Source organism: Nannobrachium achirus (assembly GCF_963921795.1).
Source record: "Nannobrachium achirus genome assembly, chromosome: 14".
Classification (NCBI taxonomy): Eukaryota; Metazoa; Chordata; class Actinopteri; order Myctophiformes; family Myctophidae; genus Nannobrachium; species Nannobrachium achirus.
The window spans coordinates 28905586-28928419 of NC_137821.1; the positions used below are offsets into that span (position 1 = coordinate 28905586).

General features: G+C 43.3%; 1 protein-coding gene across 1 annotated transcript in view; it reads left to right on the top strand.

The window, feature by feature from the left end:
• Window positions 1-22834, top strand: part of LOC308297950 (phospholipid-transporting ATPase ABCA1-like) — a gene marked incomplete at its 5' end in the record, with an annotated part of 237041 nt that overhangs the window by 104568 nt on the left and 109639 nt on the right. The window contains 3 exon segments of the mRNA XM_080741514.1: window positions 899-1088; window positions 18909-19003; window positions 20108-20213. Coding sequence (XP_080597640.1) covers window positions 899-1088; window positions 18909-19003; window positions 20108-20213 — 391 coding nt within the window.

The window sequence follows — 22834 nt, forward strand, 5'->3', positions numbered from 1 at the left end:
ACTTGCGAGTTCAAGAGAGCAGTTCAATAAAATCAAAGCAACGTTTTGGACGTAAAATTATAAATACAAAACGAACGGTTTTGGACATACAAGGTTTCCACCCGACAACAACGATATATTTGTCAGTCACAATGGACTGCGATATCTACTGACGTGGCGACAGTGTAGCAGCCACGCTGTCACGTCTCATGAGTGTGAACATGTTGAGGTACCAGCCTGCCGTCTCATCACGTCTTCCTTAGCGTGCAACACTCAACATAAGTGAGATGAGCTCTCAAGATAAGACCGTACCGAAATGACTCCAGGCCTCACGTGTCTCCATCACCACTGTCTTTTCCTGTGTGTGTGTGTGTGTGTGTGTGTGTGTGTGTGTGTGTGTGTGTGTGTGTGTGTGTGTGTGTGTGTGTGTGTGTGTGTGTGTGTGTGTGTGTGTGTGTGTGTGTGTGTGTGTGTGTGTGTGTGTGTGTGTGTGTGTGTGTGTGTGTGTGTGTGTGTGTGTGTGTGTGTGTGTGTGTGTGTGTGCGCGCGCGTGCCTACTACATGTGTTTGCACTTCTGTACTTCTTCCAGTGGTGTGTGTGTGTGGCGCCATGTGACACATTTTGTGCTTGTAGATCTGCTATTTTTAAAGGATGTTTATACATTTGAAAACTTGTGAAACGTGACATTCTGCACAAAGAAAACGTTCTACTTTTGTTAAATTAAGTACATTTTGATGATACTAATACGTGTGTACCTTTACTCAAATTAAATTTGAATTCCAGACTTTTACTTGTAACCGAGTATTTCTGCATTTCAGTTTCGATGCTTTAGTAAAACATTTGAGTACACTTTTTCCACCGCTGACTTCTTCCTATAGCTCCGTCAAACAATCCTATTCCTCTCTTGTTTTCCTTCAGTGACCTCCCATGTGTCCCCAGTCAGAGGGACTGGTTCACTTCCCCCGTTGACCAGTCCATCAGTGACATCTTCCTGAATGGGAACTGGACCATGGCCAACCCCTCGCCTCCCTGCCAGTGCAGCACGCCTAAGAAGATCATTATGTTACCCGACTGTCAGCCAGGCGCTGGGGGCCTCCCCCCACCTCAGGTCAGTGTTGATTTTGACAGCAAATTTAGATTGCGTTTTAGTCATAGGCTTTTGAATAACATTTAATTTAGTTTTAGTCATGTTTTAGTCATCGGACATGTTTGAGTTTTAGTTTAGTTTTAGTCGACTAAATCTACAGTTGATTTTGTCGACTAAAATGTATTTTGCCGGGCCTTGATGGCGTCGTAATGCCTGATTTTACACTTGGTTGCATGCTGAAAATAGCTGATCTACAAGCTCACAACGAGTTGTAGCGCGACGCGCTGTGTGCGTGTAGATCTGCTATTTTCACACACCCAAGCACAACCAAAATGACTTGTCTTTTAGTTCTACTGGATCTCTTCTCTATAGTCCCTCCCTAACATTTTAGTCTAGTTTTTGTTTGTTGATGAAATTGCCAGTATATTTAGTCTTAGTTTTAGTCCTCATAGATTATTTTTTATTTTTTTCTATTTTTTTATCACTGAAGTTTTCATCTGTGAAAAAAGGTAGTCGACGAACATTTGTCGTCATAGTTTTAGTCTACGAAATGAGCACTGCCTCAGGTTAGTGTCCACTAACAAGATGGAACTGGACAACACACAAGTTACTAGGTGTTGTTGCTGGTAGGGTAGAGTCTGGTGGTCAGAGTGTCTTTCTTATTACTGTAATAGATTTATAGGTTATAGATTTCATCCCTGCAACAGCCAGAGTGAGTGGATCCCTGTCCGCCAAGTGAACTTTGAGGACGAGTTGTTCCTAACTGGACCTGTGCCACGATCCCTCTGATGAAACTCAAGTCTGCCTGTGAGCTACAGTAATATATATTTTTGGGGCTTTTGTCTGCCTTTAGTGATAGGTATACAGTAGGTTGACAGGAAATGGGGAGAGAGAGGGGGGGGGGGTGACACGCAGCTAAGGTTGTCGGGATCGGGACTCGAACCTGCGACGCGCTGTCGGGCCTAGATGCCAGGACCACTACTCTGTGGCCCAGGCCGAGCTAATAGATCTACTGTATTCATACAGTATCTGAAATTCATAAGATAAAATAAAAAGTCATTGGCCTGGTTTCCCAAAGCGATTTTAGCCCTTTGTAGCTCACGCATGGTCGTAGACGGTCACTCACGACCGTCATGTTCCCGGGTTTACATGGGTTCGGGCAGAGCGACTTATTTCGCCCCCTACAACTACACCAACATTCAGATTTCACGAACAAAGTCCTTAACTCATATAGTGCCAATCCCGCGAAGACTCGTGAAATGTAATAGAGTATCCGCAGTGCCAATCCCGAGTATACTCGTGAAAAGTATTATATTACTGTAACGGCGGATACATTACCGAGAAGAATGGCCGGAGGTCCGGAGACGAAATCCGTCGCTGATTTCGCATCATCACGGCTCCACGAGCACAAAATAGTCCCATCCATAACATTGAGGTGGACGGGGGATCTCATCTTTAATGTCCATTATCTCAAAACTACACTTTAGAAGCTAGGATGGAGGCAGATGCTCGCTTATGTTACACATGTATAAAAGCTCCCGGTCCGCCATTACACAACTCCACGTGGACAACGATCGGTTCCGGCGCAGGACCCGATGACGTCAGACCGGAAGTGATTGCGCTGTGGACTTCTGGCCTTCAAAATAAGATAACGGGGGTGATGCCAACCTGAGACTGGCATCGTGGACATTATAATCCGTTAATTTCATGGGCACTAAATGAGTTTTAATAAAGTCTCAAACCACGGCATTCTATAATTACCCGTATCCTCTGAGTTCTGGATAAAAAGGCTTCTTATTAACACAATGGAAGCCAAGGTTTCTAACATTTCTAGCTGTTACTGGTGCCGCCGTTCACTTATGCTTTATTTTGAAGAGCCTCGGAAGCTTCGTGCGTGTGCACGACACGTGAGTGTCCGCTGACGATTGAGGAAGATAATCCATTTGTTTACAAACGCTCGCAAAACTAAAATCCAAACCGGGGCCGACCATCGCGGTAAAGTGTAGCCGTGAAAACAATCAGATCTCTGCTTCCCTGGCGTTCTTTGCATCTTATTCAGAGATAAAAAACCCTTTTTATGTTTCAGCATAGAATGGAAGTGTATGCAGCCTAGACGCTCCATTTTGTTTCTGTGTGAGCCACGTTATGATGTATGGACCAGGGTCTTTCACAGGGAACACAACATGCGCGCAGCTGCACGCTGCACAGTTAACCCCTTGTCTCGTTTCTCAACGAGACAACTTAGTTTTGGCACAGCGACCTCCAGTGGCCTTATCTCGTTACTGAACGAGTTTGGCCCCATGGGTGTTAAAGAACACAGAGGACACGGGTAATTATAGAATTTCGTACTGTATTTAGTCAGGTTTGAGACTCTATTAAGCACTTTGTTTGTGAAATCTGAATGTTGGTGTAGTTGTAGGGGGCGAAATAAGTCGCTCTGCCCGAAACCCATATAAACCCGGGAACATGACGGTCGTGAGCTACCGACCATGCGTGAGCTACGAAGGGCTAAAATCGCTTCAGGAGATCCGGCCATTGTCTTTCCATTGACTTTCCATTGACTGCCCTTGATACTTAACAGAAAGCTACTGTACAGTCAGCATTTCTTTTTATGTGAAAATGGATTCAAATGTACTAACTGCAAAGAATGTCATTTATATTGAATGGCCTCCATTTTCAAAAAGCATAGACATTATGTCCAAAATAAATATAAGAATATAACAACCCACCACTTAAATGTCAACCTACGGCAGGTATCCATTTAGCATTTCGTCGTTGTCGGGTGGAAACCTTGCATCTCCATTCCAAGTTTCAAATGTGTATGTTCTTTCGCAAGTAAAGCACTGCTTCATCATACAAGGCCGTCGCACAAAAGTAGTGAAAACAACAGATCTTCAAGCACACAACGCCTCGCACCTGTGTGCTCGTAGATCGGCCGTTTTCACTAGTTTAAATCATTTTTAAAATAATTCATGCAAAACGAACGGTTTTGGACATACAAGGTTTTCACCCGACAACGACGATTTCCTCCTCCACTTTGTATCCTCCTGACTAATGCTTCCTTTAAGGGAATTTATCTTGAACTGAGTCCACGTGACCCCTCTTTGAACCAGTTCTTGCATGCAGTGCCAGCATAGCGCTGAGCTTGCACAGTGCCTCAACTGTTGCCCACAAACCTCCAGTAGGCCTGGGTTGCTTCGCCTACGTGGCTTCCTTCAGAAATCAATGGCAATGTTTTATAGCCCATTACCCTAACAACATACATGGCAAAACGCAACCATGGCGAATGTTGGAAGGGCTCATCCCCCAGGCGACATCTATCTATCCTGGCTGTAATCAATGGGGGTAGAGCCCCCTCCAGCAACCTCAGGTCACTAGCCTCCATATCTATCATTACACACCATTGAACAATGAGAGTTTGATTTGAGTCTCGATGGATTGACCCCAGACCCAGCAACATTTTATTCGATAGAACATTGTCTGATTAATCAGGTTTCATATCATATGCCTGCATTTTGTATCTTTCTGAAAGATAGCTGTTCACCGTTGCAGTGAAATCGGTATTTACCATCTCTACTTTTCATTGAGCAGCACTTGATATTGTATGCTGTGATGAGTCACACTCTTGCACACTTAACACATGCACAAACAACACCCTCACTACAGACACATGCCCTTGCAAGAGCTGTGAGATAATTCAGCCTGAGAGATCTGTGCATGCTTTGGAAAATAAAAGCATACACCTTTTTTTGGATATGTTTATTTCAATGGATCTTACCTGCAGGTTATTACTGTGTGGTGTGTGATATCTTGTTATACTGTATACAGTATGTCTTCCACAAGGGTTGCATAAAGCTTTATGTTCAAAGTCTAATTTAGGTTCCATCTGTCCGCTCTCCCACTCCTTGAACAGTTTGGCTTTGGTTAGATTTTATTTGGTTTTGACAGTTTGGGTTTGTCCTTGAGCAATCTGGGAACTCATTCGGTAAAAAAAAAAGAAAACAAGAAAAAAATGTTTTCCTTTATTTTTGCCTTCCAGGGGCCCCACCTTATTTTTGAGCGGTGCTAACAGATCCTACATCTGGCTTTGTCTGTTTGTATGCACGTATGTCCCACACTTCGCGGGACGCTTAATGAAAGTAACTCAAAGCACCACTACCTTCACTTGTTTTTGTTTTTTAAGTTAGTTTTTTTGTGTAGTGACAGAAACTCTGTTTAGCTCCTCCCCTTTATAGTGGTCCACTTCCTCCCAGGTTGCTTTTGTATTCATTCCTACTAACAACAACACTGCATGTTTAGGGCAGTGGTGCTGAGTTTAGTCCTTAAGTGATGTCATCAGAGGACAAACAATATTCTCTTATTTAAAGTGCAAAGTTACAATGATAAATGGCAAATGCGCAAGTGTGGCCCAATGTGGGAGAACAATGTGGGAGAATAAGTTGATTTGTTTTTGGCTTGGACTGAGATCGAATCAGGCTGTTTATTAGTTAACATCCATCACACATCAAATGAACCAGACTGTGACACCCAAAGTACACATTGTAGATGGACACAAGATGGAGTTTGAGCATATCTTCAATAACAACAACAGCAACAGCAACAACAACAAAAAGCCATACAAAGTTTTTAATCAAACCTTGTTGTCCGATTGTGTCCTGAAAGGGGAGAGACAGAAACCTAATCTAATCAAATCCTTGAAAAATCACACAATGAAAGGTTTAACAAATATGACATTTAATTCCCTTCATTATGTACAGTATCTAAATTTTACTTATGAAACTGCTAGTGTGACATTATCTAAGAGAGAGTGATGAGGCTCCATTGTTTCTCCATGTGCAGCTATAGATGGACATTTTTCCCACTTTCCTTTTCTAAGAGAACCCCTATAGAGGTAACCAGGCAGTTAGTCATGCTATATGAAACTGTATGCCGCAGCTCCACACATCCTAGCCAGGATATATGTGCTGCGTTGTTGCTGTTGTCGTCTTCTGTCTTGCTGCAGTCTCCATCCAGTGACAGGGCCATATTGGGCTATTTTAAAAAAGAGGAACATGGCCCGGTGTTGCTGTATGGGATGAGTGTTGATGCAGTCAGACGATAAAAGTGACCTGCACATGTTTGATCATACCTGTTGACAGTGCTGTCAAGGTGTCCGCCATTTATTGAGGCGCTGCTCTTCACTGGGAGCACGCCGGGCCGTCACTGTCGTCCTCTCTCACTTTTCATTTTATTTTTTCTCCGTCCCTTTCGTCTCTTTATTTCAGGGTTTGTTGTTGCCCAGGCCTTTCTTTTGCTTGAATCCTTTTTGAACTTGTTGGCTTTCATTGTGGATCTATTTCTGTCACTGCTACATCCTTAGCACTGAGTCATATCTATAGGCTGTTTACAACACCTCCGTAGCTTTCTGAAAGGTACATTTTTGTTATCTGCAGGAGGAAAGTCTAATGCAGTACCCCAATATCCTTTAGCAGTTTGTTTCATACAATTTCATACATAATTCCAGTAATAGATGTAAGTCGTCCAGTGATTCCCAGGTTGTGAGAGGGTTATTATTTAGAGTGCCACAGTTTGTAGTCCTAAAACCTGGAATGCGAGTTTGCGGTAGGTAACCTCTCCTCATTACCAATGCTTTTTAACCGTACAGGTTTTTGATTTATTCTGAAAATAAGGTATGTGGTTTACATAAGCCTAGGAGAGTTTCATGTTTTGTAATTGAATTACACACTTTAATATCATGAATTATAAGCCAATTTACAGTGTATTTATTTCCCGAGTTGTTCAGTAATTGTTTAACTTAATTTGTGAGTATTACAATATGTTGTTTTCTTTTTAATCCACACATACCCACACATTCTAAAATATTAAAGTAGTGGGCAAGTGTGGGGAGGGAGGCCTACCATTAACCACTTAACCCTCTAAGGCCCGAATATAGAAATACTTGAAATAAAAAATTGAAAAAAATCAGATGGTGTTGTAGGAGTCCTATTAACTCATTTGCTGCGATGGCCGTGAATCCCGTAAAAATCCCGCTGTACGTCCCTGCCACGCCCGTGAATCCCGCCAATGTGCTTTTAAATTATGTAATGCTAAATTAGACTCTCCCACAGCTCCTCAAAAAGTTTTAGCCTTCTATCTTATAAGGAAACCAAAATATCACACATCAAAGTGAGTGTGTTTGAAAACAAGAGTGTAATAAATGTATAAATCTCAATAAAAGTGTAGGCCTATAATTCTCCCCATAATCAACAGAGAAGCAACAGTGCTGGCAACCGCTGCAGCCTCCAGCACACAGAATGCGTCTTTTTTTTTCCAGGCTCTTTTTTTTTTTTTTTTTTTTCCCTCACTCCAACATGCATGCCATTCACACACACCCCCATTCCAACACCAATGCCCTTGCCCTACTATGGAAGTGTTGCCAGAAGTCAATCTGAATGGCACCATGTAGGAAGCCCCCCAAGCGGAGGCTAGCCAGCCTAGCCTATAGCAACAACTAAACAGTTCAGCTCGATGAGACCGTTCTTCATAAATCAAACAAAATCCCGTGACATTTTCACTTCAAAAGCCATAATCTGCTATGGGCCTCCACAACCCACAGCTTCATAACCCCACACACCACACTATTGTCCAGATTTGCAGCCAACTAGAGAGAGTTGGAAGCATCTCTGCCTCATGACTGCCTGAACCAAAATAAACCATCACAACAAATAGATAACACATCTGCACCTCACCTCACGTCAGCGGGGGTCCCCTCGACTACATCCCGATCACAAGGCACTGCTCGCGGCAGAGTATATGTCCCCCTGTGTCCTGGACTCCTGGTCAAGCAACCATGTCGTGTCCGGAGGCTGATTTGACCACAAACAACATCTCTATTCGCGTCGGTAAAACTTATAAGACATCCTCGTCGAGCGTTAGCCTTGTCTTCTCCGTGTCTGCACGCTAACAGATGGATCCCACCGGGAACAGTGGAGTAAGCAATCGCGACGATTCATTGAAAGTAAGTTGCTTTGTTTTCATCCAAAGTTTCTGTGCTTCCCGTGTCGGTGTCCCGTTGCACGCAACGTGCAGACTGAAAAGAAAGTGAATATCGATCCATCGTGGCGCTCCTGCATCTCCCCCTGAGTGTGATCAGCTGCAGCATTTGTATCGCACACAGCATTGTAATGTTGTAATGCGTTCTTCTTGATGTGATCAATAACTCTATGCTTGTGATCCGTTCTAATATCCGGTTATTTACACAATCACATACATAAACGTTTCCGCATCCGGTATAGAAACGGACCTGATCAGCAACTACATATGGCAACTGTACAGGGGCGTCAATTGGGTATGGCAGGGGTATGCAGCTGCCATGCCTTGGCTACAGGGGGAAATAATAAAATGTACTTTTCATTGTGCCTGTTGCTAAGGTATGGCAACATACCTTACCTTTTTCTGAACTGACGCCACTGCAACTGCACACTAACGGATCCCAACAGATTCAATTCGGTGGAGCTTTATTGACATGAGAAAACGCAAGTGGTTTGTACTCGCCAAAGCAAGTGTCACAAATAAAATAAAAACATTTGAAAATGGGTAACATAATACAGTTGGAGGGGGTACCATTCCCACCTGCTTAGCAATATATATTTATATATATATATATAGATCTGCTATTATGTACATGTATGTGTATAGCCTACAGTATAGTTAGTGTGAGTGTGTGTGTGTGTGTGTGTGTGTGTGTGTGTGTGTGTGTGTGTGTGCGTGTGCGTGTGCGTGTGTGTGCATGTGTGTGTGAGGAGGTACTGCAGACCATCGTGGGCCAGTCCAATATAAAAAGCGTATTTCTCTTTGTGTGAAGTAAGACGCCCTAAGGGCAAGATGTGGCCTATTACAGCACTATTACACAATTCCAGTTATACACAATTACACTTATTACACTAGTACACTCATCTGATAAGTGCCTGAAGCCATAAAGACAGATATCAAGTGAGTTATTTCCTTGAAAAGAGAACATTCACAAAAACTTAAATAACTCCTTTTCATTTGATTTTCAAGCTCGGAAAATCAAAAAACAAGGTTTTTGAAATGGCTATAACTATAGAATGGTACATCGTAAATGCAAGATTATATTTTTTTCGTGAAACTACAGCTTGTCCTCTTCCATTTCCAGTAATGTATGACATGGTCGTGCAAACACAGAATTTAGGAAAAATCTAAATATAAAAAAAAATATTCATTATACAAAATGGCAGAAAAGCCATACAGTGCAATGTTAAAATGGCAGCAAATGAGTTAAGAGGAAAATGTAATGTTTTTAAAAAAAAAATGTTTTTGTAAGGTTTTATAGCCATAAATCAAAAATCATAAATCATGCTCTAATTTACATATGGGGGATATTTTTCACAATAATAACATATGTACATGTTCTAGACATTCTAATGATCACCAAAAAAAATAGTACAGGCATTTTACTTATGTTTTTGTGAGGAATAGCTTCCATGAAAAAGTGAGATGTTGTTCGTCAAAACTCTGGAATGTCAGCGGGTGTGGCGGGTGTGAATGTCAGCCCCTGTGGGGGGTATTTATATGCAAATATTGTGGCCAATGGCATTGTAATACTAAACAATAGAATCCAATGGTGATGTTTAGGTGGTAGGGGGAGCTAAAATAAAATGATTTAAACCTTTTTTTGGATAAAATACAAACGTAATATTACAACCGTGGGCCTTAGAGGGTTAAAGCTGTTGAGCTTGTAGATTGGATTTTCTTTTTTAGCTTATAGATCGTAAGCTTGCATTTTCACCAAATGTTTGCATATTTTTGTGAAATGTTAGCCTAATTTTGCTCAATGTTTGCTTATTAGACATGCCCAGAAATTAGGGACACAAGGGTTCAACGCATTAATCAGGCATATTACTTGATACCATTATTTTATGTTTTCACTATTGAAAAATAGCAGATATATAGGCCAACAAGCTCACAGCGTGAGTGAAAATGTATAAATGTCTTCTAAATTTTTCTTCTAAATCTAGTTCTCAAACGTAGTCATGTCAAGGACCCCCAAAATTACATGTATTTGACCGCAGACCCCCATTTCAAAATATATTGTTCCAGCCAGGGATCCCCTAGAAGCAAATATCTGAGTTACTATACAAATGTTCGCTTTTAAAAAGATATATTCAAAGATTATCAAAATAATTCATGGATGTCTTGACTCAACCACCTCCACCATTTCACCCACATTCTCTCCCGTGTGGAGTTCATGTGAGTCCACTTCTGCTGAATTAGTCACAGCCTACTCTAATTAACACCCTCTGCACTCTTCAATGCTTTATTTTCCTTCAATGCTTCCTTTTCCTTCAATGCTTCCTTTTGCTTTTTCTTTCCCCCGATACCTGTGATTCATCAGCCCTCCAGGAACCCTGTCTTCTTCCCTGCTGTGACCCAGCAGTGGGAGGTCGACCCTGGACTGTTAAAAACAGCCGCCACCAGCTCTTTAAGGGTCACGCGGTCTAAACATGAGACCCGCTCTCTGCTCTATCATCATCAGATCACGGTCAATGATGTGCGGTCGGAATAGACGTAACATTTTCACTAAAAACCGATACCATCTCGCCCAGCTGGTAGAAATGAATTTGCGGCGAGATTGGAGAGACACAGCTTGGACATGCAACGCATGAAGATGGATGTGACGCATTGCAAGACACATTGAGCACACAGACGCACACACACACCAACATGCGCGCACACACACACACACACACACACACACACACACACACACACACACACACACACACACACACACACACACACACACACACACACACACACACACACACAGACACACACACACACAAATGCACGCAGTCACACACATGCTCTCACATTTATCATCAGTGCTGCAATGCTTACCTGTAGACCGTGGTCCAGCAAAAGGAAGGATAAATTAATCTAAGTCCTAGGCACAGACCACCAACAGCATCCAGGCACATTGTGAGAATACATTCCCTTTGACCTGAAAGCCTCCCCTGTTGAATAAATCATGCCACTGAGTGCCCGACCCATTCTAGTTTCTTCTTATCTTTTTCCTCACTAGCCTCGCAATATGCCCTTGAGAAACTACAGAAGATAGAATTAAATAAATAACACCCAGTGGAGTCACCACGGGAGGTGCAGTGAGAGTGTTGTTACCATGGCTATGGCATGCAACAGTAAGCCCATTATCAATTCTCTGTTATTGACTCTCGTTAGCCGGCGATATTCAACCTTCACAGATGAATAGGCCACAGCGTGTGTGAGGGATGTCTGAGATTGATAAATCCGCCACGTTTGCAGTGCGTATGGCGATTGATGTCTTTTTCAGTGGGAGACTGGCCCAGCTATAGCCTGTTTGCAAATGACTCGCCTTGGTCTAATCTATCAGGGTATTGAAGTCGTGCATTGGTTTCTCGTTCGGTCATTAGCCCGAACAAATGTAGGTTTTCTGGTGAACAACATTTCTTATGCCATTGTCCTGGTTTTTAAAGCTGTCTGAATGTTGAATTTGATTCCTTTTTGGTTTTCAGGTATTTTGTGGGTGAGGTTTGTGTGTTTACTGTAATCCTGACCTTGAGAGCTGCATGTTTTCCCAATAACAGTGCAATTACAGTAGGTATATGCATTTGTAGCCTCCTGTGTCTGATGATCACCTAGCTTTTAATTGTCTCTAAAATGAAAGGAAGGGAATGGCTTGAACTTAACAATAATACAAAGCTCATTCTATACAGCAGCACTGTATGTGTATAATGTTTTTGACTCATCTATTGTTGTCTATAAGATGAAAGCTAGAATAATTTTCATGTCATTGTCTTCTTATGTTATGATTTCATGCCAGTAGATTAAAGGAAATGAATGCATGAATGCAATGTATTATTTTAATACCAAAATGGAAGAGAAGAGAAGCATTCAACCAACCGAAGCTAAATGCAATCTACCTCCAAGCCCTGCCAGTTTGTGCTCAAACCAGGGAACAAAACAAGTTGACACATCTTTTCTCTAGTAGGTCCTTTAGGTTTGTCACTTTGGTGCCCAAACACCCGCAGATTCATTTTGGTGTAAAATGACCTGTCCAGAACCATACTCTCATGGAAAAGGCAGGGGGATGTTCGAAAACAAAAGCAAAAAGGTCACTGGTTTGTGAGATGAGGCAGGCGGCGGATGAGACAGAATGATTTATATATAAAGGAACATAGCAGAAGGGGTCTGGGTGATAATTTCTCTGTTGTTGATGTGTGTAACCGGTGACACAATCTCTCATGAACCGTGGAACACATACACATAAACAAGTCACTGCAGCTTGTCTCTGGGCTTCTTCTCCCCGGGCTGCTTTGTTTTGGTAGCTGCTTGTGCCTAATGGTGAGAATGTAACCGCGAGATAGAGTAGCTGCTGCTCTTTCCGTAATGGTCTTAAACGCCTAATGGATCACCTTGGACATAATCGTAACGCAGTGCAATGTGCTGTACTGTAGATATGCCAAGGTAGGGTTCTTGTGCAGACCCGCGCGCAACAGTCTCTCTCATTCTTTCGTCCACACGCGCGCACACCTGCTGCATCAGGTGCCAATGCATCTTCCCATAACAAGCTGGAAGCATTCCAGAGGAATCGTACCCAGACCGCAATATAAACACAATTTTGATGTAAACGCAATTAACCTGATCATCACTTGGCAAGTCATCAAGAACTGACAAAGTCAGTGGACAGATCATCATGCAGCGTAAGGAAACATGTTTAGTGATGGGAACGTTCTGCCATGCCTAGATTACTCTATATTTTGTAGCTTTTGCCTTAATTGCAGATGCAGCGCAATACAAACACTGCAGAGATTAATTCGAAACGTGGGGTCGTCTCTCTTATCTCTCCGGTACGCGGGTACGCCCGCTCATTCCCCAAGATTTGACAAACTCCCAAATTTACAATTCGCCCCTGTTTGCTCCCTCGCAATCAAGCTACCAGTGCGTGTCGGGGAACTGATGTCACCAACAGAATGCAGAGAGGAAGATCCCCAACGGGCTTTCCGGTAATGAGCAAGCGATACAGCCGAGACGGGAGGGACTCCAGGTACCACGCAATGATTTCGGCAGGTGGAAGTGTTCCCATATCAGTCCTTTTTGATTCGGGGATACAGTATATGGACCAAGGCCAAAGTAATTAGACCCACGCTGACTATGTGTTTAGGTAAAAACTCATTGTAGGCCTACAGGAGCATGAAGGGGGGGATGAGGAGTATATACGTTCTTTCACAAAGTAAAGCCCTGCTTCATCATACAAGGCCGTCGCACAGTAATAGCGAAAACAGCAGCTCTACAAGCACACAACGCCTCGCGGTGATAGGCGAGGCGTTGTGTGCTTGTAGATCGGCTGTTTTCACTAGTTTAAATCATTTTTGAAATAATAAAAGCAAAACGAACGGTTTTGGACATACAAGGTTTTTGCCCGACAACAACAATTATGTTTGTCCTGAAATAAGCCTGGGTTTTGCAGTGTCCCTGCCTCCACCTTATCTCTGACTCATAAACCAGGCGGGGACCTGTTCCCTCCCTCCTCTCCCTGCACTGCTGTCTCCTTCTGTCTATTCCCCGCACAGTCGGATCCACTGTGTGGTACTTTAACAAACAGAAAGGGACCCGTAGCGGTTCGTTTGGGTCCATTTCATGAAGAAGAGTGCAGGATTTTATTTCTGTTTCTAATTCTGCCCTCCTCCTCCTCCTCTCGTCCTCCTCCTCAGGCTGCCTTCTGTGTTCTTGTTGGATTTCTCTTCCCCCACCCCCTCTTCCATCTGCCCTTCTTCCCTTTTCAGGTCTGTCATTAAAAGCTGTTCCCTTCTACCTTAGTTTCTTCGTTCTGTGTCTAGTTCTGTGATGCCATAATATTTCCGATTCAAAAATGGCAAAAACAGAAAGGCCAGCGATATCTTTTGGAGAGTTGATATGCGTTTCTAACACAGGAGCATACACACGCCTGTGTGTGTATATATTAAATCAACCATCTTATAGTTTAGGTTTAAAACTGCAATGGTTATTAGCTGTTTGCTAAATATATTAAGCATCCTAGCAGCCCTGTTCTGCTGAAAATAGCCGATCTACATGCTGCGATTCGTTGTGAGCGTAGCGTGTAGATGGGCTATTTTGGGAGAAGAGGTTTGGTGTAGAGGGGAGGGGAAAAGAGCCAAAGGTCAAGTTTACTAAGTCATTGGTTCTCAAAGTGGGGTCTGGGGACCCCCAGGTTTTTTTTTTTATTGATCGATTGATTTTATTTGATATATTCATACAGAATTATCTGGACAGCACAAAAAGTCCAAGGACTTAATTCCGTTGCGTATCCAAAACAACAAATCATGGTAACTAGCTAATATCATGTAAACTTCAATAAAAACAAAATAAGACATTACAGGGGGTCCTTGAGGGGGTTCCAGGGGGTCCCCAGATAAATGATGGATAGTTAGGAACCAAATTGATGCTTATGTGGTTGTAACTCTGAGTGTGTACAAATGGAACCTAATGGACCTTACGGGTCTATTTGGTTTTTTTACCAGTTGCGAACGGCTGCTGCCTGTAAGTGGTTTTTCAGGGCAATTTTAAAGGATGCTAGTGATCCACACTCCTTTATGGCCTTCGGTAAGGCTTTCCACATTTTGGTGGTATAGCAGAAGAACGAGTTTGACCCTTTGTTGGTTTTGACTCTGGGTTGAAAGTGATCTGTGGCGCTGCCTCTGGTGTTGTAATTATGGACATCCTTAACGTTTATAAAGTATTTTGACAGGTACTTGGGTATCATAGTGGTGTAGTGTATCGTGTACACCAGGCCCATTGCAAGTTGCTGTAGTGTACTCTGTCATCTACTCTGAGCCACCCCACTCTTAACTGGTGAGTAGCGGTGAGGTGAGTCTGATAGGGAAGGTTAAGCAGGACCAAGGCACCGTAGGCTTTAGTTGTGGCTGCTAAGCCATGAACACTGGTGTTGGGTATTTGTATACAAGGGTGCAGGGCTATGAGAAAATTACCTTCAGGTGGTCTCCATTACACTTTACAGAGGATCACTCTCGTAATCAGTATAATGCTAGGCCTCCAAATGAGCAGGACCAACACGTGTGTTTTTGTGCTTGCTGGAGTGTATCCATGGCGTCATGTCACTTTGTTTTTTAATTGCATGTTTGAGAGTGCCCATTTAAGCAGCGAAGGGCATCTAATTAGTGTCCTTTGACATTAGCCACCGATTCCGGTGCGTTGACTGGGGATACAATATATAGGATTTTAGCTTCCCCCCAATCAGACTTAATTGACTGCGATAAGGGTTGAGTCTCCACAGGGCTCTGAATGAATTGGACTATACAGTAGGTGGTTAATGAGAAAAGATGCATTTTTGTGAATCACTGTGCACTTTCATTGATTTCAGATATTGTGTGGACTAACCAGTCCATTGTGGATTTATGCGTAACACCCAGTTAATGTGTTTAGCTTGACCACAAATTCTAAGAATGTTATTTTTATCTACTAGCCTTGGGTTTTACACAGTTCACTTTGCAAGTTAACCCATTTAGACCTGAGGCCGATTCTAGAAATGCCGTTTTCAGAAATTCATTTAAAAAAAATTACAAAACAATTATGTTGCTTTATACTGTACATAGCAACACCACAGAAATGTGTTCCCGTCCTGAAAGTTAAAAACACAAAAAGGGGTTCCCGTCCTTCAAAACATCTACTGATGCACAAACTTGGACACATCATCAGTGTTGTTTCCTGGAGTTACTGGGTGTTTCGGGTCTTGCAACAGACACCCTCCTCCAGGCAATCAAACTATGGCTGATCAGACCCTGGCCTATGTCTAAGCGGCATTCTTTTTTTTTCTTTTTTTCTTTTTTTTTCTATAATTTTTATCCCACGATTTTGTACCCAGTGCAAACTGCCTATGTAATCCTGGGCTCTGCTCTCCCTCTGCCGCGCCTGGGGAGACAACGGACTGACCTCATGCTTCCTTCTATGCATGAGGAGTCCAAGTTGCTTCTTTTCACCTGACAGTGGGAATTTCCCTGATTTGGAAGTAGCGCGTGGAAGGAACACGTTATTCCAACCAGTTCCTTTCCCCTCCATCAGGCGCCCCGGCTGGCCAGGGGGAGACATTATTGAGACCAGGATTACTGCATGTTTTTGTGAGGGTATCAACCCTAGGAGACACGGGGAGAACATGCAAATTCCACACAGAAATGCCCTATCGCCAACCCCACCTAGGGTGTGGGCGCTGATCTAAGAGGCATTCTACTGCAACCATAGCCACAATTTGCAACTTTAGATGATCTGACTCTAGAGTTGCAACATCAACAGCCCATGCATACAATTTTTTTTGATTGTATTAAACAAAGTTAAACTCAACAAATTGCAGCTGTAAAGAAAGCTTGAATTGTCCTCTTTCTATCTGCAAAGTGTTTGTTTCATAAAACTCCAACACTTGGTAAAATAATCACCCGCACAGAATTTATTGACAGGAAGTGGAATCAGGACCACTTTAAGAACCTACAAATTAGAGACTTTATAAACAGGAAACTATTAAAAAGAGACTGTAACCGGGGAGTAGAGATCATTGGGCTTTTCCGAAATGCATATATGAAGACTCTACCTACCAAAAGATAGTTTCAAAAATATATTTACATCTTCAAAATTTGAAAGGAGAGAATACTTTGAATATTAAATCAAGGTGGGAAACAGGCAACCTTACAATAACAACAGAAGAATGGGACAGGATATGCGAACACCAATGGAAAATGACTTGTTCTCCCACATGGAGAGAATTCAACTGGAAAAATCTGACTTGTTTCTCCTGCACTCCGGCACAGAAAAGCAAATACTCTATTCAGGGGCGTCACAAGGGGTAGGAAAGTGGGACTGAGTTACCAGGGCCCAAGGTGGAGGGGCCCTAATAACTTTATCTATTGAAAAATAGCAGATATACAAGCCCACAGCGCGGCACCGAGTGCCGCGCTGCGAGCTTGTAGATCTGCTATTTTTGAAAAGTTGTGAAAATGTGTGAAAGTCTTTGAATATATGTATTTTTTAAGCGAACGCTTCTAAGTCAAACTTTGCTTCTGGGGGGTCCCTGGAACTAAATATTTTGAGATCGGGGTCCGTGGCCAAATGCATATCATCTTGGGGGTCCTTGACATAGTTTTCTTGCACACATTTTCACGATTTTTCAAAAATAGCAGATCTACAAGCTCCGCGCTGTGAGCTTGTATATCTGCTATTTTTCAATAGTTAACATTCATGGGGGGCCCGCAGTGAATCCTTGTACCCAGGGCCCAGAATTTGGTGTGACGCCCCTGACTCTAGAGATCATGTGGAGAGACATTGGCGAACCATTATCATTTTCTGGGGTTGCCCTTCTGTGGGTCCATTTTGGAGAAGTGTTCACAGTGTCCTGGAAGCAGTTTTCGGAGTTACAATTCAAGTTGATTTCAAAACCATGTATCTAGCTGATTTGTTATTTGACATTTCTTTACTTTTACTTTGATTGACTGCCTGGTAAGAGGTATGGGTTGCGTTTGTCCCATTAATTAATGGACTTAATATTCACAAAGAGCAAGTGAATGTGCTGTGATGTATGGATAGTAACTATTGTGTGAATGAGTAGTAGAGTGACAGATATCTCCCCTTGTGTATGTGTGTGTATTGTTTGTTTGGCTTTATTTTTCTTTATCTTTCATGTTTGTTTTCCTGTTGTGGTTTACACAAGAAAAATACAATAAAACATAAATGGAAAAAAAAAGTAGCCCATAACATGTCTGCGCCTGCGGTGGATTTTTATGAAACAAACAATGTGCAGATAGAAAGAGGATAATTCAGGCATTCCTTGCAGCTTCAATGTCGGCGAGTTTAACATTGTTTAATACAATCAGATCGTATTGTTTGGATGTATGGGCTGTCAATGTTGCAACTCTAAATTCAACATATTAACTCAGCCCACGCGTCAAACTATTTGATGTCGCTGGAGGCCCACGACGCGTTGCCACGTTTACTGTATTTACAGTAACAACTTTAAATCTCACAGTAAGGTCGGGGCTACGCCTGGATGTAGCCCGTTCACCGCTGGTTGCTTCGAATGGACGCTGAGAGCATCGCGCGGCCGTTTTTCTCCATATACTCCAATGCATTTCCCCATCTTTAACGCCCTTTATCTCTGATGTATTGTTTATGGCTAAAACTGTGGCAGGCTGCGGCAAAATGACCAACTTTTGATCGGCAATCAACAGCTATGATCAACACTAGCCCATACAGTAAGTTACACAACAACATCCTGTCTGCGGTCATGTGACCAAGTGACGTCATGACGCATGCATTGACGCAGCAGGGCCGTATTCAATACAATGGTGGTGGGTCTGGGCATCGAGAGGGGATAAATGGGGCTCAATCTTGGGGCATCCAATGTGTTAAAGATCTAGAGTTGCAAAGTGTGGTCACTGCCACCACTGTCTCTTTGGGGCTTAGGGTGGCAGGTGAGCTGTTAACAGGCCTGGCTCCTCCTGCGTCTGGCCAGAAGTGACTTCTGCAAGACTATCTAGTATATTTTTACTTTTGTTATAACAACAACAGGGAACAAAACAAAAAAAGACACATAGGACTTTTACCCTCTTTTATATGAAAAATCCATATCTTCAAATCTGCTTTTAATTTCATTCATTTTGAGCTATGCATGTTTTGTAAACATAGTCTAATGTGTCTTCTGGCTGCGGTATAGTCAGCATGTTCCCTGAATGAATCTTATCAGTCTGTTTTTCATAGACTTGATTGCTAAGCTTTTTGTTTGCTTGCATGATGTCATTACAGAGGATTCAGAACACTACTGACACACTGCTGGATCTGACAGGACGGAACGTGACAGACTTCCTTGTCAAGACTTACGAGCACTCAGGCAAAACAAGGTAATGTCTTTATGGGAAACATTCAAACAAAACAAAACCAAAAAAAAAAAAAGTAATACAAACCCTAACTGGAAAGATCCTAACAGGTCTCCACCAGGCCAGGTAGTAGAAGTCAATCTTAGGCAACCAGGATGAAATATATAAAAACCTTCTTGATGACATGACTATTAGAGATGATGTGTACCGGTTTGTGCGATGTTTGGATACAATCTGTAAGAGTAATATCCAAAAATGCATTTAGCACAAATCGCCCTCCTGGTGGCGCTATAACAGGCCAATGTGAAACATTTAGGGCACAGGTTCAGCTCTGGCCTCCAGGAACACTGCGTGCACATCGGACATACGATGATCAGCTGTGTACGGACAGACGGATGGACGGACAGACGGGGGCGAAAATATAGTTTCGTACACGCCTTGGGCCTGTTGGAGACAATAAATAGACATGGTCATACTTGGCTGGCCTGACTTCTTAGTAAATGTGGCCTTGTGCCTCTCTCTGAAGCATTTTTCTGAACTTGCTACTGTAGTTTAGTCATCACTAAGCACAGTGTGATCAGCTGCATGAAATCACTCTGGACAGACCTGCTATCATCCCCCAATGTTAATTAATAATCGGGGGCGAAGTGGTATTGGCTCCTGGTTCGATCCCCAGTTCCCCCTGAGTTGGTGTCGAAGTGTCCTTGAGCAAGACACAGAGCGCCTATAACTGCTCTCAGTGAGCAGGTCGGTTTCTTGCGCGGTTTCCTCCGCCGTCAGTTTGTAAAGAGCTTTGGATAAAGGCCCTATACCGTGTAAATTTACCATTTAATCATTAGGATGAAGCAGGAGCACTGTAAAGGTAAATCAAGGGCATGCCTGCAGATATTTGCACCTCCCCATGTGTCTTGAGTTTCTGCTCAATTCATCTCCAGTCGACACTTATTTACCTCTCTGTGTGTGTGTGTTTTTGTTTGTGAGAGAGCGAGAGAGAGGGAGAGAGGGAGAAAGAGACGGAGTTGATGGGTGTATATAGTACTGTATATGTCTGGAGTCTGGACTTGACAGTGCCTACAGTATGTCCACTTACGTCCACTTACATCCATGTCTGGTTCTTCCTGGCTCCAGGTACGGTGGGATCTCCGCCGGTGGCGTGAACTCGCAGGCTCGTCTGACAGAAGCCCAGATCGAAGCTGCGTTCAGGGATCTAAATGGCTTGTTCGCATCATCCCAGGTATGCTTTTACTTTGTTTTTTGACTGTTTTTAGGTTTTTTGAGTGGTGTTGTTGTATAGTACCACCGGCGCACGGACAACAAGGTGAACGCCAGGAAGAAATGCCTGACAGCACCGTCAAACGCTCTCGCTTGTTCTTGGGTTGTGTTTTCCACTGAAACCACCAAGCGGGAGGGGAGAAGCTGAGGCTGTGTACAACAATGCCCCACACCTCCACTTCCATCTCCAACCCCAGAAAGTTTCAATTGCTCGCGATATTATCTTTTATCGTGATAGAAAACACTCACGATAATCGCATCGTGGAGATTTAATTTATCGTGATATCGTCCTCCGTCATGCACTGGGATCAATTCACCTTTTATTTGCCGAGCTGCATATCTGGTACCACGTAAACCCTCTATTGGTAAAAGGTACCTATAATATACGTACTTGATAAAGTCTTTTTTTTCACTCTCTATCAAATGTCTTTGCCCAAAAATCTACAAGCTCACAATGTGTTGTGAGCTTGTATATCTGCAATTTTTGGGCAAATGTTCTGCCCCAGGATAATGGATTTTGATTATTGTGATAATATCGTAAATCGCAAATTATTTTGTCACAATAATCGTGATATGAAATGTTCATTTGTCCCATCCCTAATGCTAGCACAGCCAGTAGTTGCCGAGAAGACTTACAGAATGAAGCCTACTGTATTCATTCTGAAATGAGAATTTTAAGTTGATTGTTTTATACTGGAAGCAGATTTCAGTACAAAAAAAGGTAAAGATAATTCAGAAGGTTATGGTTATTTCAGTCCACTGAAGTGCCCGCAGAGATTTGAGAAACTAATTAAGAATCTACAGCGTTAAGAAACGGACCACCAGTACACTGCTAATATCAGAGCTGGTTTTAGTGAAACATGGGCTCTTGTATGCTTGACTGACTCAAATATCAACACACTGGAGGGGGTGGGGTGGGGGGGGGGGGGGGCTCGTTGAAAACCCTTTTTGTTGGGTGTCATGGCAACAGGCTGCGTTTGAATCCAAAGCTTCTAATGAATCCGGCAGCGCGCTTCATCATGCAGGTGTACACGCACGCACGCACATGCACGCATGCACACGCACGCACGCACATGCACGCACACATGCACACGCTCATTTTCCAGTAGACGCGCGACTTAAAAAGCATGCCAGTTCCCTAAATTCATTCCCTGAAAAAAACTCACAAGGACACACACACACACAAACATGCCTGCCACGCTCTGCCGTACTCTCTCTCCGCATGCACGCTTCTTGAACTTTACACCAACTCATCTCTGTTTTCCTCCGCGTCTCCGAATCCATTCCGTTCGCATACATAGCCTCTCATTAAAATTTCAGACCTGTGGATGCTGGAGCTGGAGTGCGAGATCAGGCGCGTTGCTGCTTTCGCCCCTGCAGCATCTCCTGTTTTATCCCCGTAACCAGGCCTCCCCCTTCACTGTCTCTCTCATTTCCGCACTAATGTGACTTTAATTTGTGTAGCGGTGATGTAACCACTAATGGCTGAGCATTATCCATCTCCCAGCTCGGAGAGCCTTCTTATTAAAGTGCTACATTGTCCTCGGGATACATCTGCTCCTCACTTGTCTTGGGTTGATGTCACACGTATTGTCACGTGTGTGTGTGTGTGTGTGTGTGTGTGTGTGTGTGTGTGTGTGTGTGTGTGCGTGTGCGTGTGTGCGTGCGCGCGTGCGTGCCATAGTGTTGCAAAAGGTGAGGCAGGCAAGTCAATATACTGCCAGGTTATGTATAATTAATAAAGATCTGCTGGTGCGTTGGCCACTGTTCACGCGTCGGTTCCTTGCTGTTCTCTAAAACATTCTTTCTTTTCTAAATGAACGGCAACAGATTTTTGTCTTTTAATTAGCCATGAAAAGTAAACCCCCAATTAAAGAAGGAATACTGTGTGAGCGATTGTTCCCATTTGCCTCGAATGCCTTTTGGCAACGCGGAGGCGAACAAACGCACACACGCACGCACGCGCATATCACTGTAGAGTAAGATAGCTGTGCAAGCTGCTTTGGACTGCTGGCCAGCATTAAAAAAAAAGAAAAAGAAAAAAAAGCGGGAGACACTTGAGTGACTTTATCGCTGCGTCGTTAGCATTGGCAGGTCAGCCGGCCAAATAAGCCTTGTCATTGTCCTTGAGCGGGAAGGGGTTTGTCAGGATTAAAGACCCCGACAGCCTCTCGCCTACTGCTCGTCTTCGTGCCACCCACTGCTAATCCTTTGGAAAAATGGCGGCCGATGGCGTCGCCTGGCGGGGCGATAACGTGGCCACGAGCTGGCGTCCGCCCACTCAGCCTTGTCCGTGTGGCTACCTGCCTCCTCCCTGTGGCACTCCCTTCATCAAGACGAAATGAGTGAATCATTGGTTTGCGCGCAAAGCCCGGGCTTCTCGAAGGCTCTATACTTACTTGATCTGAACCTTTTTCCCACTACACCAGTGTTTCTCAAATGTTCAAATTTCAAGGTCTCCCCTCAACTCTGACAGTGTACAAATGGAACCGGTTCCATTTGTACACTGTCAGAGTTACAGACTTGTACGGGTCAACTTAGACCCCCCTAAAGGAACCAACAGAGTCCCTGGAATCCACTTTG